This window comes from Drosophila serrata, unplaced genomic scaffold (assembly GCF_035046125.1).
Source record: "Drosophila serrata isolate PLE 108 unplaced genomic scaffold, ASM3504612v1 contig_233, whole genome shotgun sequence".
Lineage (NCBI taxonomy): Eukaryota > Metazoa > Arthropoda > Insecta > Diptera > Drosophilidae > Drosophila > Drosophila serrata.
In genome coordinates, this window is record NW_028257131.1 from 661,682 (window position 1) to 677,007 (window position 15,326).

General features: G+C 37.2%; 2 protein-coding genes and 4 non-coding genes across 6 annotated transcripts; 3 read left to right on the plus strand and 3 right to left on the minus strand.

Moving 5' to 3' along the window:
- Positions 1-3,753: 3,753 nt before the first annotated feature.
- LOC110187997 (protein Turandot M-like) lies at positions 3,754-4,319 on the minus strand. The gene is made up of 2 exons (XM_020957520.2): positions 4,269-4,319; positions 3,754-4,208 (listed from the first exon to the last, which is right to left on the minus strand). The coding sequence occupies exons 1-2, from the start codon at positions 4,289-4,291 to the stop codon at positions 3,845-3,847; spliced, it is 387 nt and encodes a 128-aa protein (XP_020813179.2). The 5' UTR covers positions 4,292-4,319; the 3' UTR covers positions 3,754-3,844.
- A 121-nt stretch (positions 4,320-4,440) lies between these two features.
- LOC110187999 (protein Turandot M-like) lies at positions 4,441-5,866 on the plus strand. Its single transcript, XM_020957522.2, has 2 exons — positions 4,441-5,364; positions 5,425-5,866. Exons 1-2 carry the CDS (start codon positions 5,264-5,266, stop codon positions 5,786-5,788), a joined length of 465 nt encoding a protein of 154 aa, XP_020813181.2. The 5' UTR covers positions 4,441-5,263; the 3' UTR covers positions 5,789-5,866.
- A 7,831-nt stretch (positions 5,867-13,697) lies between these two features.
- On the minus strand, positions 13,698-13,770 carry TRNAA-AGC (transfer RNA alanine (anticodon AGC)). Its single transcript has one exon. It is a non-coding gene; the product is annotated as a tRNA-Ala (tRNA).
- A 230-nt stretch (positions 13,771-14,000) lies between these two features.
- On the plus strand, positions 14,001-14,072 carry TRNAP-UGG (transfer RNA proline (anticodon UGG)). The gene has a single exon. It is a non-coding gene; the product is annotated as a tRNA-Pro (tRNA).
- Positions 14,073-14,762: 690 nt separating this feature from the next.
- On the plus strand, positions 14,763-14,835 carry TRNAA-AGC (transfer RNA alanine (anticodon AGC)). Its single transcript has one exon. It is a non-coding gene; the product is annotated as a tRNA-Ala (tRNA).
- A 266-nt stretch (positions 14,836-15,101) lies between these two features.
- TRNAA-AGC (transfer RNA alanine (anticodon AGC)) lies at positions 15,102-15,174 on the minus strand. The gene has a single exon. It is a non-coding gene; the product is annotated as a tRNA-Ala (tRNA).
- Between the last annotated feature and the right edge of the window lie 152 nt (positions 15,175-15,326).

Consider the following 15,326-nt stretch of genomic DNA (forward strand, 5'->3'; position numbering starts at 1 on the left):
TTAATGTATTATTCATTTTTTCTACAAAACTCTTTTATAAATCAATTTTATATTGACTTAATTAATTAAGTATACAAATCAATTATTTAACTTTATTTAACATTTTCATTAGAATAAATGTAGGAAAAGTACAAGTTATATTATGATCTTAATTTAAAGAGGATATACCACTTTAGAAACCCATGGCTTATAAACATTGCCTAATTATTCTCAAATATATGAACAACTTAAATTAAACAGGACGAAAGCCATAAGAAAATGTTGACAAATCAAGGCAAATGTTGCTAGCAACACGTTATGAAATACAAATGTTGCGATGAACAAGTTGAGCAACACCCACTGATAGTTTTAACACAAATTTTGATGTTTCAGAAGTTAAATATTTACATAAATTTAACAAATTTGTTTGGAAACTTAAAACATTCCTAAAATGATTAAAAAATTTAAGATACAAAAAAAGTTATTAACAAATTTTTAACTTTAATTAATTTAATAGATTAATATAGACACTTGTTACTGTGTTTTCTCAGCTAAAACATTCATTGACCACAATTATTTTCGATCCTAAAATGATTAAAAATTTTTAGGTAAAAAAAAAGTTATTAACAAATTTGTAACTTGAATTAATTTAATAGATTAATATAGACACTTGTTACTGTATATTTTCTCAGCTAAAACATTCATTGACCACAATTATTTTCGATCCACTTCACTTGAACATTCGAGTCGAATCGAATCGTTTTGCTTTGGTTGGAGGAGAAACTCATTTCCAGAGACTTCCCACACGCACTTCCTAGCCATCGAAATGTTTTCCCATTTAATGACAACTGTAAATTACTTAGAGAGAAAACTGCTTGAGCCAGCAGAAATCAATCGATTGCCCTTAGTAGGTATTCCTAAAAATCCAATTGCTATTCCTGCTGGATCTCTTCCTACTCCAGGAACATCCCTACCCATCGCAACTTGAACAGAAATTATATGCAACGCATTGTGGCCAGGACTTGGGCGCTCTTTGCGTTTTTCCATTTATTACAACTAAGTAGACACAACAACAAGATGCAAGGATACGGATTTGCTCTTTCTGCTACTCTAAGGACTTTTTTTCGACTCCTCTTTGGGTAGTTTCTGTGGCTAAATGGTTTGAGCGATAAATAATGTCCGTTTGTACTTTTAAACGACTTCCTTTCATTTGTTTTTTTTTCCTCTCGCTCTCCTTGGGAGACGCCGACGACTGTTGTTCAAATTGTTTCAACGCCAATACATAATAGCTGCCACGCCCCCGCACACCGACCACCGCCTTCATAGAGATTGGGCAGGAAAACAAGCCGTCAAAGATAGCAATCTTCGATTTTACTTGTTTTTTTTTACGTCGGTTTCTGGCTCTTGGTCCTTGCAGGGGTTTCATTTACTACTTGTTGTTGCTGTTGCGATTGTTCGATTGATGGTTAGACTGGATAAGGCCGAATAAAACGAGAAAAGGAAAGGAAATTCGACAGGATTCGCCCTGTAGTAAAAGAGTACACTGAGCTTAAGGGAAAGCCTTAAAGATTATATTAAAACTAAGTTGTGAAATTGTTTGTGCAACTGTGAATCCAATATAGTATTTTAAATTGCCTATAAATATAGGTCCTAAAGAAACGAGGCTAAGTTACATATGTATGAATTTTATAAATGAATTTATATAGTTTAGTTTATTAACAGAATTTTCTTATAAAAGAAAACTTATATTCTTTAATTTAATTTCCAGTACCTTAATTATTTTCCCCTGTGTTCTGATCACTGTGCGTTTTGTACCTCTATTGGTTCTTCCTTGTTGTGGCATATAAATCGTTTTATTTCCAAAGCGGTATTATTGAGGATTGGATGACGCCTGTAGGAAGTGTTTTCCTTTTTTATTTTGTTGCTATTTCTGTTGTGTCGCGCTTGAGGTTCCAGCTAAGATAAATGGCTCACTTAGCCATCCGCACTCTGGGAGGAAAAAAAAAAGAAACCAAAAACAACGTCATCATCATGATAGGTGTGTGCGGTTTAACGCTTCAGGATTGTGTGAAAGGAATAAGGAACGTGCCTGGTCTGGAAGGACTTGACAGATGACTCGGGGGAGCCTAAGACTGACAAATAAAGGTGACTTTATCGGTGGGTTCTACACAGCTATTGTAAGGTAAACTGATGGCAGGGGATTAGCTATAAGAAGTTTGGTGGGAAGGTCATGAAGAGGGTCTCAAAAATTAAGCAGTGAAGAGAGGGTCTTGGAATGAGTTATGGAAGCTTTAAAATAAGACATACATCCAATAATAATAGTCTAGAAAGTGCTATCCATGATCTCTTCCCAATCTCCAGAGCACATCCCATACTTTTCCCATATATAACTCAATTAAACTCAACCAAAAGCATATAAGGAACCATCCCGCAAGGCCTGTCAGCCTGCAGAAGGACCTCCATTTCATCTTAGAGCCCAAAATATAGCTCATCCTTCGACTGGCCGGCATTGTGCACACACAGACACATAAATCAAACAATAAGTACTCTTTATTATTATTATTTGCACTTTTTGCATATACGAGCACACGGTATTTGCTTAAGCAGCTCCAGCCACCGGCAGCCACCAACAAATATATAATGGAGCATACTTCAACTTGGCTTATTGAATAAGTCAGCAGTGAGCAGTCGGCAGTCGGTGGTCGGAAAACTTCAATAACAACACTCCCCGACACTCCAAAACTTTGCAGTGACGCCCCGTCGTTTCGAAAATGCCACGCCCCCCGAAGCCCCAGCTAGACATCCATACGCCCCCCTCTGGAAATCTCCGACAGAAACAACATAATTTGCATAAAATTGACGTTAAAGGTTACCACACAGCAGAAGCAGGAGCCAACAGCAGCTACAAACATTTACTTAGGCATCTCCCGGAATTCTTTGCTTTTTTCCATGTTGTTACTATTTTATTTTATTTTTTTGTGCCCAGAGTGCTCATATTAATAACCTTAAATCAATTCCATTATGCAGGGACCCCGGAAAAACACGCGTTAAATTAATTTTCCCTTTATTTGCCGCAAAAGTATGCGAAAAGTGCAGAAAAAGGGTTGAACAAATTTCCCACAAATTACATGCGTGTAAAAACGAGCGCGTGTTTTTCCTTCATCATATTTTTTGTAAGCATTTTTTTTTTGTGGCTTCCCCTCGTATGAGTGACTCATAAAGGCATTAATTTAAGCTGGGTGTTTTGAAAGATCTGAAACTGATCTATATGCACAAGGCACAACTGGATTTCCCTTATAATTACATCTTCAGTTGGGGCGCTCCTTAGGCATTTAAACTAATTAATTAGCAAATTTGCAGGCGTTAAAATGTTCGCCGACAGAAAAAGAAAACACACATAAATCTTGTCGCACACCAGGACATCTATCCACACATTGGAAACTGGGAAATGGGAAATGCCCACGGGGCGTATGGTTTTCTGTCTGTGTGTGTGTAAAAGGGAAGCAGATTGCTCATACGCCGAGTGGGTTGTCCCAACATTTCCGTTGATGTGAGCCAATTTCTGTGGGGGAACTGACTGGCTGGCTGGCTAATGAGAAAGAGATATGAGGCAGACAGAACGTTTACCAAATCACAGTTTGCGGCAACAGGAATTAAGTAAATCGGATTTTAGGCTGTAACAAAAATTATATTCCCATTCAAATACAAACACAGTTTAATTTTATTAAAGAAAAAAAGGAAAAAAAAACGCTTTATTAATAAAAGCAAAATTACTTCTGTATACCAATTGTTTCCAATTTATTAGGATCTCATAGTGCTTAAAGCATTAGTATGTTACAAAACAACGTTACAAAGATCTCTAATTCTAAGATTCCGTTGCCTTTTTAATTCCCTCAGAAGCAATTGCGATGCCCAATTGTATAACGATCTCCCTTGCAAGTTTTGAAAACCAGCCACCTTGAGGAGGTGCACCGTCCACCAAAGGTTGTTTTTCCTTGTCCTCATTGTATTGCTTCACAATATCTGAAGCTTTGGATTTTTGTTCGGGAGTCAACTGAATCTGGTCGGCATACTTGTCGAGAAAAGTCACCAGAAAGATAACGTTGCTATCACCAATGTTATCAGGATTAGCATCCTTATAGACCGCAGTCACACGTTCCCTATCAGATTCAAAGTTATCTTCGGCATTGGCTGTCCGCAGAAGGCTTCCGCTAATAACCACCAGGCAGCTGGGGAGTAATTATCAAGGAATTAGTAATGAAGAAATAAATACTATATTTTTAAATTACCTCAGGAAAATTGTTGAATTCATATTGAGGCTTTAGTTACTTGTATCAATCGAAACTAATACCTGTCCCAATGATTGCTTCGCTTTTATAGCGGCTTGTTCCGCATTACACATCGAACTGAGGTCACGAGTTCACGCCTATCAGCTGACTTAAATATTATTAACTTTTATTTTATTTATTGATTATTCTGAATTAGATGATTTTAATCTAAAATTCTCCGTGTTATCTCTCTCTTTCAGTGCATAAGCAAACAATTCTAGGAATATGTACATTCTACGTATAGTCTACGGATTAATATAAACTCATAAGTATTACAATTTCAGGTGATATCATAAAATAGAAGATGTTTAATATTTTAATTTATTGAATTAAAGACATGCCTTTCAATTAATTATGCGCTCATTATCGGCGGACTTTAACTCGTTAAAATGTGTGTTTTTTATTTTAATTGAGTATATTATAAAGTAATGTTCTCCCAAAAGTCTTAGATGCTATAATACGTTGATGAGATTTGATTTAATTTTTTTTTAATACTCTTAAAAAGTATTATCATTATAGTCGGAGTCATTTTCGAAGAATATACTTGTCGGTCTAGTCCTTTCCGTCCGCTTTCTGGGTCTACATATCAATAAAAATAGGACTAATATATATCACATAGCGTTAATGGAAACGATAGGAAATTTAATAGAAAATTTAGAGAAATTTAATAGATTTGTATGAAATATTAAAAATATAACAAAACAAAAAGATGAAAAGTCAATTTCGGAATATCTCAAATCAATCCCATGAGGATCTTGTTATATTGATTTCTATGCACAAGCAAACATTTTCCTTAGAACATTATCTTGGAGGTCTAGGGGTTAATAAAAACTTTTGATGATTCAGATTTCAATTGAAATTAAATAAATCGGAAATCTGCTATTTAATCAAAACAATTATCACTTAAAAGTCAGCTGATAGGCGTTAATGACCTATACCTCCTGTCCGATGTACAAATGGAAATCAATATAAAAGGGAAGCAATCATTGGGACAGGTATTAGTTTCGATTGATACTAGTAACAGAAGCCTCAATATGAATTCAACATTTTTCCTGAGGTAATTTAAATATATAGTATTTATTTTTTCATTGCTAATTCCTTGATAATTTCTCCCCAGCTGCCTGTTGGTCATCAGCGGAAGCCTTCTCGGGACAGCCAATGCCGAAGAGAACTTTGAATCTGACAGGGAACGTGTGATTGCGGTCTATAAGGATGCTAATCCTGATAGCATTGCTGATAGTAACGTTTACTTTCTGGTGAATTTTCTCGACAAGTATGCCGATCAGATTCAGTTGACACCCGAACAACGATCCCAAACTGAGGATGTTGTGAAGCAATACAATGAGGAAAAGGCCAAGCATCCTTTGGTGGACGGTGCACCGCCTCAAGGCGGTTGGTTGTCAAAACTTGCAAGGGAGGTCGTTGTCCAACTGGGCATCGCACTTGCTATCGAGGGAGTTAAGAAAGCTACAGGATCTTAGGACTAGAGATCGTTGTAAAGTTGTTTGTAACATACTGATGTTATGACTTTATGGACCTAATAAATTGTAATAATTGGCATACTCAAGTGGTGTTTATTTATATATGAAGCCAACACAGAAAAGCTTTTCAATTTCAGATTTATACATTTTTAATTGGTAAGAATGGATTGCATTCGAACACATTCGAACCCATGATCTTTCAATTAACTATAAGGGTAAAAATTCGGCTTATGAAAGTTAAATTTTGTATGTTTTTATTTTCATTTCTTTCATTTATATATTTTTTAAGAAACCAATACAAATGATATGCGGATACTCATATCTCCAGGCTCAGCAAACTTTGTTTCGCAAGCGTTTTGGGCAACTCAAGCTAAACAAATAAATTTATTCTGATATAAGTAATTTATTTAGTTAACCTTTGACCTCAACCGAAACAAATCCCGAACCCGCAGCTAATTTCATCTGAAGTCAAGCGTGTAAAAGCGATTACCGAAAACGGACTCCCTTTTTCGCTGGTTAAAACAGCTTTTGGGGGATAAAAATAAAAGAGAAAATAATAAACTCGCTGACCACGGACCAAAGTGTTTTCGGTTCGCTCTGGAGATGGGGGAATGCGATGATAACGCGCTGATAGGACACAAAAAGGGTCCATCCGCTGAATAAGGATACAGAAACAGAAACAGCAACAGAAAACCTAAACAGAACATAAACAGTTCCCAGAGTCCCTGGGGTGCCATTGCAGCCAATTAGGTGCGTCTGCCGGCACTCGGACCATCGTCTAGGATCCTTGGGCGCCATGCAAATGGTATCTGGTATCCTTGTGCGTGAACAGATTATCAAATTAGCGTAAATGTAATAGGCCTTCCTTGCGAATCGGATCTCTGACACTTCAAACAGACCCACACCCACATGCGTATGCGTTTCTGGTGGAAATTTTCAATTTCCTGTCTGCGAAAGGCAAAAAGGAATGCCAGAAGCCTGATAAGACGCAAATCCTTTACATGATTTAGTTGTCCTGGCCTCAACCTTGCCGGTTGACAGCCATAAAAATAAAAAGCTCCTACAATTTATTTTTATGCCACATATGAAAAATACTTTTTTCAGAATTCTGGGAGAGAGTAAAACAGGAGTAAGGACAACTCCCTTAAAGCCAGAGGCTATCAAATGGCTCACAACTTTCAGCAAAGCCGCTTAAATGTTATAGTTACTTGGACAGCACTTTCTCTCCACTTTTCTCATCTTTTCTCTTATATATTTTTGCCGGACAAAGGTGATTATGATGGGGTTAAGTGAGGGAGTTGTGGAAACAGAGTGTGACGGTGTTGATAGCAACTGTTATTTAAATACGTATTCATTTTTATTGTTTGCCAAAGGGATTACTCCAAAAAAGGGTTGAAATTTGTTCAGAGGATACGGTGGGAAAACTAATAACTATGGAGAAAGGAAATGAGTGTGAAATTTAGTTATTGTTTAGAGAATTTCATAAGCAAATCTTCTGGTAAAGGTGTAAATTACCTTTAAGGAAAGTTATAACTTTCCTTTTCCTTTCCATAGAACTCATTGTTTATAGTTCTAGTTAAACTATAATTGAGATACTCTTAAATTTCATGTAATAATATTAATAAGAATTTAGAACATTTTCTTTTTTTTTATATAATGTAAATACTGATATGATACCCACATATTCTGTATGTATTTAACAGCTGAAAATTAACGAATCCCATGCTTACAACACTTAAAATTAATGTCTCACTATTTGCACAACAGCTGTGCTGCATTTGATATTTTTGTCCACATCTCCTGATGCTCCTGATTCCCCCACATTCGTCATCCTGCTCCTGGTCAACTCACTTTTTTTGGCCACTCCAAATGGCAAAAATGGTAGAAAAAAAGAAGGTAAGCAACTGTCCCTGTTTCCCAACAAAATGCAAATGTTGGTAAACAGAAACCTTTTGTTACTCACTCGCGACAGCTTCCACCGCTTCGCTTTGGTGTGACATATGAGTCGAATATGTTGCAAATTCAATATTTGCCAACAATTTTGCAATGTTTCTTTTTGTTTTTCGTCTATTTTGGTTTTTTCCCCTTTGGTCTCTTTTTTTGTGGAACGGTCCCAAAACGACAGTTGTAGCTGACAAACAAAAGCAGCAGCCGGAACAATAAAGGTAATAGCAGCAACAACAACAACAACTGTTGGGATGTGAAGGAAGAAAAAAAATTAAACAAATAAAAGTTAAAAGCATTTGACGGACCACACACAAAAGACGGGACCTTGCTGGGTTTTTGGATTAAGGAAGTTGAAATGCTCTTATGGGGAAAGTTTAAATTATTGTTAGTGAATATTATTGTGAAATAAAAATGAAGATTTATTGTTGGATTTTATTGTAAAATTGATTAATTATTAAGTATTGAATATCTTAAATTAAAGAAGATTGAATAAAATGGAAGAGTTGTGTGAGTGTTAGATTATGAATAAATATTCATTAGCTAAGAAATAAAGTATAAGGTTTTCCTGTCTTTATATTCTGGTATGTCCCTATAGTATTCCTATATATACCTTATAATAGATCTATCAAATTTTAAAAATAACTTCCCTGATCAGTTAAGATTTAGCTTATTACTTTTAGAAATCATCTGTGTTACCCAAATTTTTTATAGGCATATGTGTTGCCTGATATTTGGCCACCTTAACCCACTGATGGCCGGCGGGCAACTGCTGAGACTGACCGCCCGGAATGTCTGTTTGTCCTGGCCATGACCATTCCCACTCCCCACTTCCCAATCCCGGACCCAACCGCCCATCCAACGTCCTTCGACTTGCTCCTGTTAACGTGTGCTTTGTTTAACGAATCGTGCAAATGCGGGTGGAATCGGAATCGCGTTCCGGAATGGGTTCGTTTTTGGGTATTTCCAAGGCAACCGGAGCTGCAGGCCTGGAAAATGATGAGCAGTTTATTTTGCACACTTTTTTATACATCGAATATATAGCCACTGTTGTTTGGGCATTTATTTGATTATTCCGAGTATTTTATTTTTCAATCAAAACGCGGCGCCGCACATTAAATTTTGATTGTTTCTTGGCTATGAAAATCACAGCCAAAAGTTTACCCCCACGAAAAACAACAAGAGAAGCAAGAACAAATTATTTTGATGGCTACATAATGGCCGGAACACCAGGGTAACATCCCCACCAAAAAACCATTGAAACTTTGCCGAATAAGGAGCAGAAAAACTCCGGCCAAGGCAAATCGCTTCAGGCATTTGGCCAAAATGATGATAATTAGCCGACAAAACCGAAAAACCGAAAAACCAGCCCAACCAAAAAGTAAAAGTCAAATCAAAAACTAAACAAAAGTGCCGAGGAAATTGCCGCGACTTAAGGACTGAGGATGGGGCTGTCAGTCATGTCCCAATGTGAAAATTAACTTGTAAGGGTGGCAGGATGGCAAACACCTCAGAACCCTGAACTGGAGTCCCGCGAGGATAACGATTTACAATCCAGGAGCGAAGGCGCCAGGCGTCAAAATAAAAACTTTTGCATTTCATGCTCGACTCTCTGGCTACCGAAGATTTCTTCAAGTGCGATTAAATTGTTTTAATGGTTTTTGTTTCTTGGCAGTACTAAACAACAAGAGGAGAAAGGTGAATGGTATGAGAGCAGGAGCCGCTTAAAGTTTTTGCCATTTAATGGTTCACATTTTGTGGCTGCCCAGAGGGATGAAGAAGGAGAACTAATTGTGGCAGAAGCCAAAACATCGTTTAAAAGCGTCGTTTATGTTAATTGGGGAAAGGGATAAAGATGGTAATAAAATTTGGATCAAAAAGAATTTTTTTAAATTAGATAACAGGATATAATCTAAAAATATATGTTATTCAGTAATGATATTTGTTGGTATTCATAACTGGAAAAAGACCTTAGCTTATGGACCTATATTTCTTTATCCTTTCACTAATAAGACCATATTTTTAGTATTCGTTTTGGTAAATTGTTTTTTAAAAAAAGATGGTATAATAAACAAGCTTTAAGATAGATAACAGGATACAATATATTTTTGCTAGTTAGTAATAATATTTTTTTGCAATACCTAATTTGACAAATATCTCAAAAGTATATGATATTATTAATAAATGTAGGAAAGTTCCTTCTACTTAATTCAAGGACTGTATCTAATATCCTTGCTTATTCATTCCTTATCCTTCCCGTAATAACACCTTATTTTTAGTATTCTTATTTTCCCTTTACACAGAAATCTCTGTCACTGCCAAGTTCATTAAAAGCACCCAGAAATCGTTTCACCCTTTGTGAAGTCATCTTTTTTGGTGGCCAGGACTGACCATTCACATGCACGCCGCTCCTCAATCTTTCCACCCTTGTGAACAGGACTCAGGCACAGTGCAGCTGGACAGGCAAAAGGAGCAACCCTGGCTCTTGGCTCTTAATTAAAGTTAAGCCCCAAAGAAAATGCCGGCAACAGAAATTAACAATTATGAATTTAACAAGAAATTATATAGCGAAGCAGGCCAAATTAGATTTTTATTGTTTAGAGCGGAATTATGCAAATGTGGCGGAGACAAAGGCAATTAACATTAGCCACAAAAAAAGCAAGGAGATGCCGGAGATGGAGACTGACTAAATAATTAATGTTCATTGGGCAATCGTGCGTATGAGTAATCTACTCTATTCCTTGAAAGACTCCATCAACATCATCATCTTCATCATCGTCGTCTTGGTCCTGCGGTTATCGTGGCTTGAGGTTTTGTCAACCTTTTCGAGCAGCTGGTCAAAGTTTTTGCCACCGCCTCGAATAATTCATGGCGACTCCAGGAAAACAGGACACGAAGGCACGCCTCGAGCGTGTAGCAAACTAATTACCCCCAACCAAGGGGGAGATAAATGGTAGAGTTCCTCCTTCATAAGGACACTAGCCGACTTGTTTGTTTGCCTGTTGTCGACATGTGTGCGCTGTCTGCTCGCCTTTTAATAGTTTCATAAGCTCCATTTAAGATTCGCCGACACATGTTCCCGGGGAGTGGGGCTGTCGGGGTTCGCATACATTATACCCAATCTCAGGCGAATAACAAAGAAGCATTTACGTTGACATAAATTGATATCAGAGCGTTTATGTCTTCATTGAGATAAGACAACAGACGAGATGTGGGCGGAGCAGCGGGCCATTAATTGACATATTTATGAGGGTATCCTTATGGCCGTGATTTGATTAAGGCCTCGAAAGTCAGTTGGGTTACTAGAGTGGAGGCTAGAGTGGAGGCTATCGAGTCCTGGCAAGTCCTTAATAAGAAGTAATAGAGATTGTGCTTTGGAAGTGGGTTTGCTTTCGTTGTTTTATATTTGCAGGATACATTTCTTTCGTTTAACCTGGTTAATCGTAATACTTAAACATAGAACACCCTTTAATGTTACTTCCCTTTCTTAAATTTCAAGTAAATTCTTCTCTCCCATTCTATTATATCTCTGAAGCCCCATTAAATATGATCCCGATAGAGCTATAATAATTGCCCTAAGCTGGTGCGTTATTAAACTAATAATTTACATGGACACACATTGTCGTTAGAAACAATTTCAAGCACATAAACATAAAACCTCAAAGATTTATACCCCCAAACCTGGTCACGAACCCATATTTAAAGCGATAAAAAGGTCAGAAACCCCCCTCTATATATTTTTGTTGTTTGGCTGTTGTTCAGTTTGGCGTAAGTAAACTTATTGAATGTCTTAAGTTCTGCCGGGGAACCCCCTTGACCGACCGCCTTCTGCTTGTTTTCATTTCATTTTTATGACAACGTTTAGAAATTTGTTGTACATTTTCCTGTCGCTGCTGTTTGTCTTTGCCTCTGCCAGCTTTTTGGCCACATTTAGCAGGCGCCTCCAACTCCACCTCCACCTAAACCGCCCCCAGATTCCCCGTATTGACATTTGATCTTTATGTTGGTCTTGCTCTATACTCGTGTGTCGCTTTGTTTGTCCGCAGGCATCTTTTTATGACTCGAGTGTGTTTGCCTTTTGGCTTTTGTGCATGCCATAAAAAAGAGCGGAGACAAGAAAAAACGTCTTGGAAATCAAACTTCTGGCCAAAAGGCGGCCTGGGTGTGGGTGCCACGAATATGAGGTCATCTGTTATGAACGCCTCCCAATGGCTTAGGAAGCTTCAATGAGTTTGACTGCGGAAATGGAAGCTTATTGGGAGTTTCCCGGCATCGAAGATATTTAGCTAAGAGAGTATATAAATGAGAGAATATTTATATTATTTTCTTGTATATATTTCTAGTTACTAGCCTAACTAAATGAGTTTTTATCTTGATCACTTCCTAAAGATCCCAGAAAAACGATTTTAAAATTTCCCGCCTCCCTTTTGTTTTCATAAATCTTTTCCAACTTCGTTTTCAATTAATATTAAATCAAGCATTAAAATTGAATTAGCCAAACCGAAACGGAGAACAAATGGAATGTGGTCTGGCGGGGTGAAAACTTGGCAGCAACTTTGGCCAATTAGAAAATTATGTTGTTCGGCGTACAAGGACAATATGTTGCCCACTTTGGCAGCGTCTTGAGACGGCTGAGAGACCCAGTAGCCCGCATCCTGCCGAAATAGTAAATATTGTTTAGTCATTTTGGTGAGCGCTAATTTTGTATGTTAGCCGGCGGCCAAAACCTGGCAAAAGTTCAGCTAACAAACAAAAGCGATAATTACAAGAAAACAAGCCGAGGACCAGGAGAAAGATTCACCGGAGTCTGGGAATAGAAGTGCCAGCCAGGACATCTTTGCCTGTTGGAACTTTCTTTGCATTAGTTTTGTTACCGAGAAGCAAATGCAAATAATTTCACAAAAATTAAAAGCAGACGCCAACAACTTTTTGACGCAGACATAGCTCTATGGCTTATTTATATTTGAAATCTAAACTCACAGAAAGAAAATAAATATAAACAAATAATATAATAAATACTATAAATGTATTATTTTTCATCAAAGAACAATAGAAGTTTATATACCTCGTTTCAAAATTAAATAAATATAAATTAAAGATATAGTTTGCTTCGAAGATATCGTACTATCAATATCCTTTTCGAATATCAATTTTAATGTTTTTTTTCTGTGTGACCCAAGTCGGTTGTCAAAAAAGGGTTCACAGTTTATGTGGCTGTCTAACGGCATTTAACCTACGCCACTATAATTCACGCCGTTCCTCGACTTTCCCGGCATTTAAATGCAGCGTGCGCGGTACTTTCCCCTCTCCTGGAAATCCTGGATCATCGTCCCGGGAGTCCCACGATAAGCCAAACATGATTTTACGACAATGTTATTACCATCAGCGGTGGCAGCCAGCACAGCAGCTAAACGTTGGCCGAGAGCTGGGGAATCCCCGCAGAAGCCTTCCTGCGTCTGTTTTTGCGTGTGTTTGTATTGTGTTTGTTGAGTCGTAAACGGGCAATGGGAGGAGGGATGGGAAAATGGGGAGGGAATAGACCCTGGGGTTACACGGATGATGCTGACGTCGCCGTGATTGTTTAAAGTTATGAATAATTAAATATTTGTGCAGGTTACGGGAGTCGGCAACTCTCGAACTTGGTCTAAGGGTTTTATTCCATTAGGCTGATGGATGAATCCAAGGGAAGTGCAGAGGAATAGGAGAGGTTTAATTTAAATTATGGTTTTTAAGGAAAGAAAGTATAGAATTAATCGGTCGGAAGTGATCTGATAATATTTGATATTATTTAAATTTTATTTGTACTCTAGAGAGGAAAGAAGGAAGGTATGTCTACCCTAAAAGTATATTTAACATTCAATTTTTATGATAAGACACCTAAAATATTCTAAAAAAAATCTATATAAAATCTTTTCAACTTTGTACCTAGATATATAATCCCTACAAAAAGAAAATAAATAGCTACTGGAGATGCGGGGTATCGATCCCCGTACCTCTCACATGCTAAGCGAGCGCTCTACCATCTGAGCTACATCCCCCCTTGCACTTTGCCCCGCGAAAAAGGTCTCCTAAGATTCCACCCCGAAGTGAAAAACAAACATTGCAGTTTACCTTGAACAAAAACGTTGCCTCGGGAGATAACAAAAGACATCGAAACGAGTTGTTCAGCTGCATAACAAATGGAAATTTCATGTTTTTACTATTTTTAGCCATTAAGGGCTTGCGATCGGTTGTTCGTTTAGGCTATTTGGCTCGCACTTAAACAAGAGGCTCAATGGTCTAGGGGTATGATTCTCGCTTTGGGTGCGAGAGGTCCCGGGTTCAAATCCCGGTTGAGCCCGGCTTTATATTTTTGTCTTATCTTAGTATATCATATTAAAATGCATTAAATATATATTCCCCCATTGTTTTATAATAAAAGGTGGAACTTGTATTTGCTTTCATCTGTTGGAATTGTTTAGTAATCATTTTTTATTTGATTTAATTTTATTTGATTCTTTATCTAAAGGTTACAATTAATAAAAACAATTTTAAGCAAAGGGCTAACGTATTGTTAAGAGCCATAGCAGCTAAGGCTGCGATACATATTTTATATATTATATCTTTTCTTATATTCATATCTTTTTAAGGCTTACTACTACAAAAAATGCACTTAGCCATTTTAAAAACAAGGTATATACCTGTAAGAGTATCCAAAATTCGATGCAGCTTTTTTGAGAAACCTGTTTTCCTTATTTTATTAGTTCGTTTAGGCCTTTGTCGCATAATCAACGCCAACCAATCGTGCATAATTTTTACCCGAGGCACTTTCACAAAAGACCCATGGTCTACGAAATCAAGTTACTGTATAATCAATCTGTGTCACTGCATTGAAATGTTGTTTATGCTTTTGGTGTGTTTCAAATCGGCTGAAAGGCCTGATCATGGCCATGAATAGTAATCAATCCATCTATTTATAGATCACTTGCTTTTAGCCAAAATTTTTGGAAGCATAAATCCTTGGAGTACACAAAATCAGGCACCGTTATATGGGGATGTAGCTCAGATGGTAGAGCGCTCGCTTAGCATGTGAGAGGTACGGGGATCGATGCCCCGCATCTCCAAGATGGTTTAATTTTTTTTATATTTATTTTTATATATAAAATAAAATTTTGTAATATAAATTCTTTTTTTTCTATTCATAATATTGATAATTTTTGTCCAGTAGTTTGAGATACAAAAGACCTTAGTGTTTAAATAGCAGTTTGTTTTTCGTGTAAATTTTATTAATTATTCTTGTTTTTAAGGGAGCTAATTGAATAAACAAAAATAAATTAAGGAGTTGTCTTAAGTACGTAAAGGACCTGAAAAAAAGAGAGAAAAAGTCTCCTGGAGATGCGGGGTATCGATCCCCGTACCTCTCACATGCTAAGCGAGCGCTCTACCATCTGAGCTACATCCCCTGATGATCGATGGTGGTCAAAATCACTTCACAGATTCACACAGTGTCCAAGTGGAATCAGAATAGTTGCATGAAACGATCTGGAATTCAAATCACGGCCAGAAACAACCATGAACAGAATTAACTACTAGAAACGACCTGGAATGAAACAAC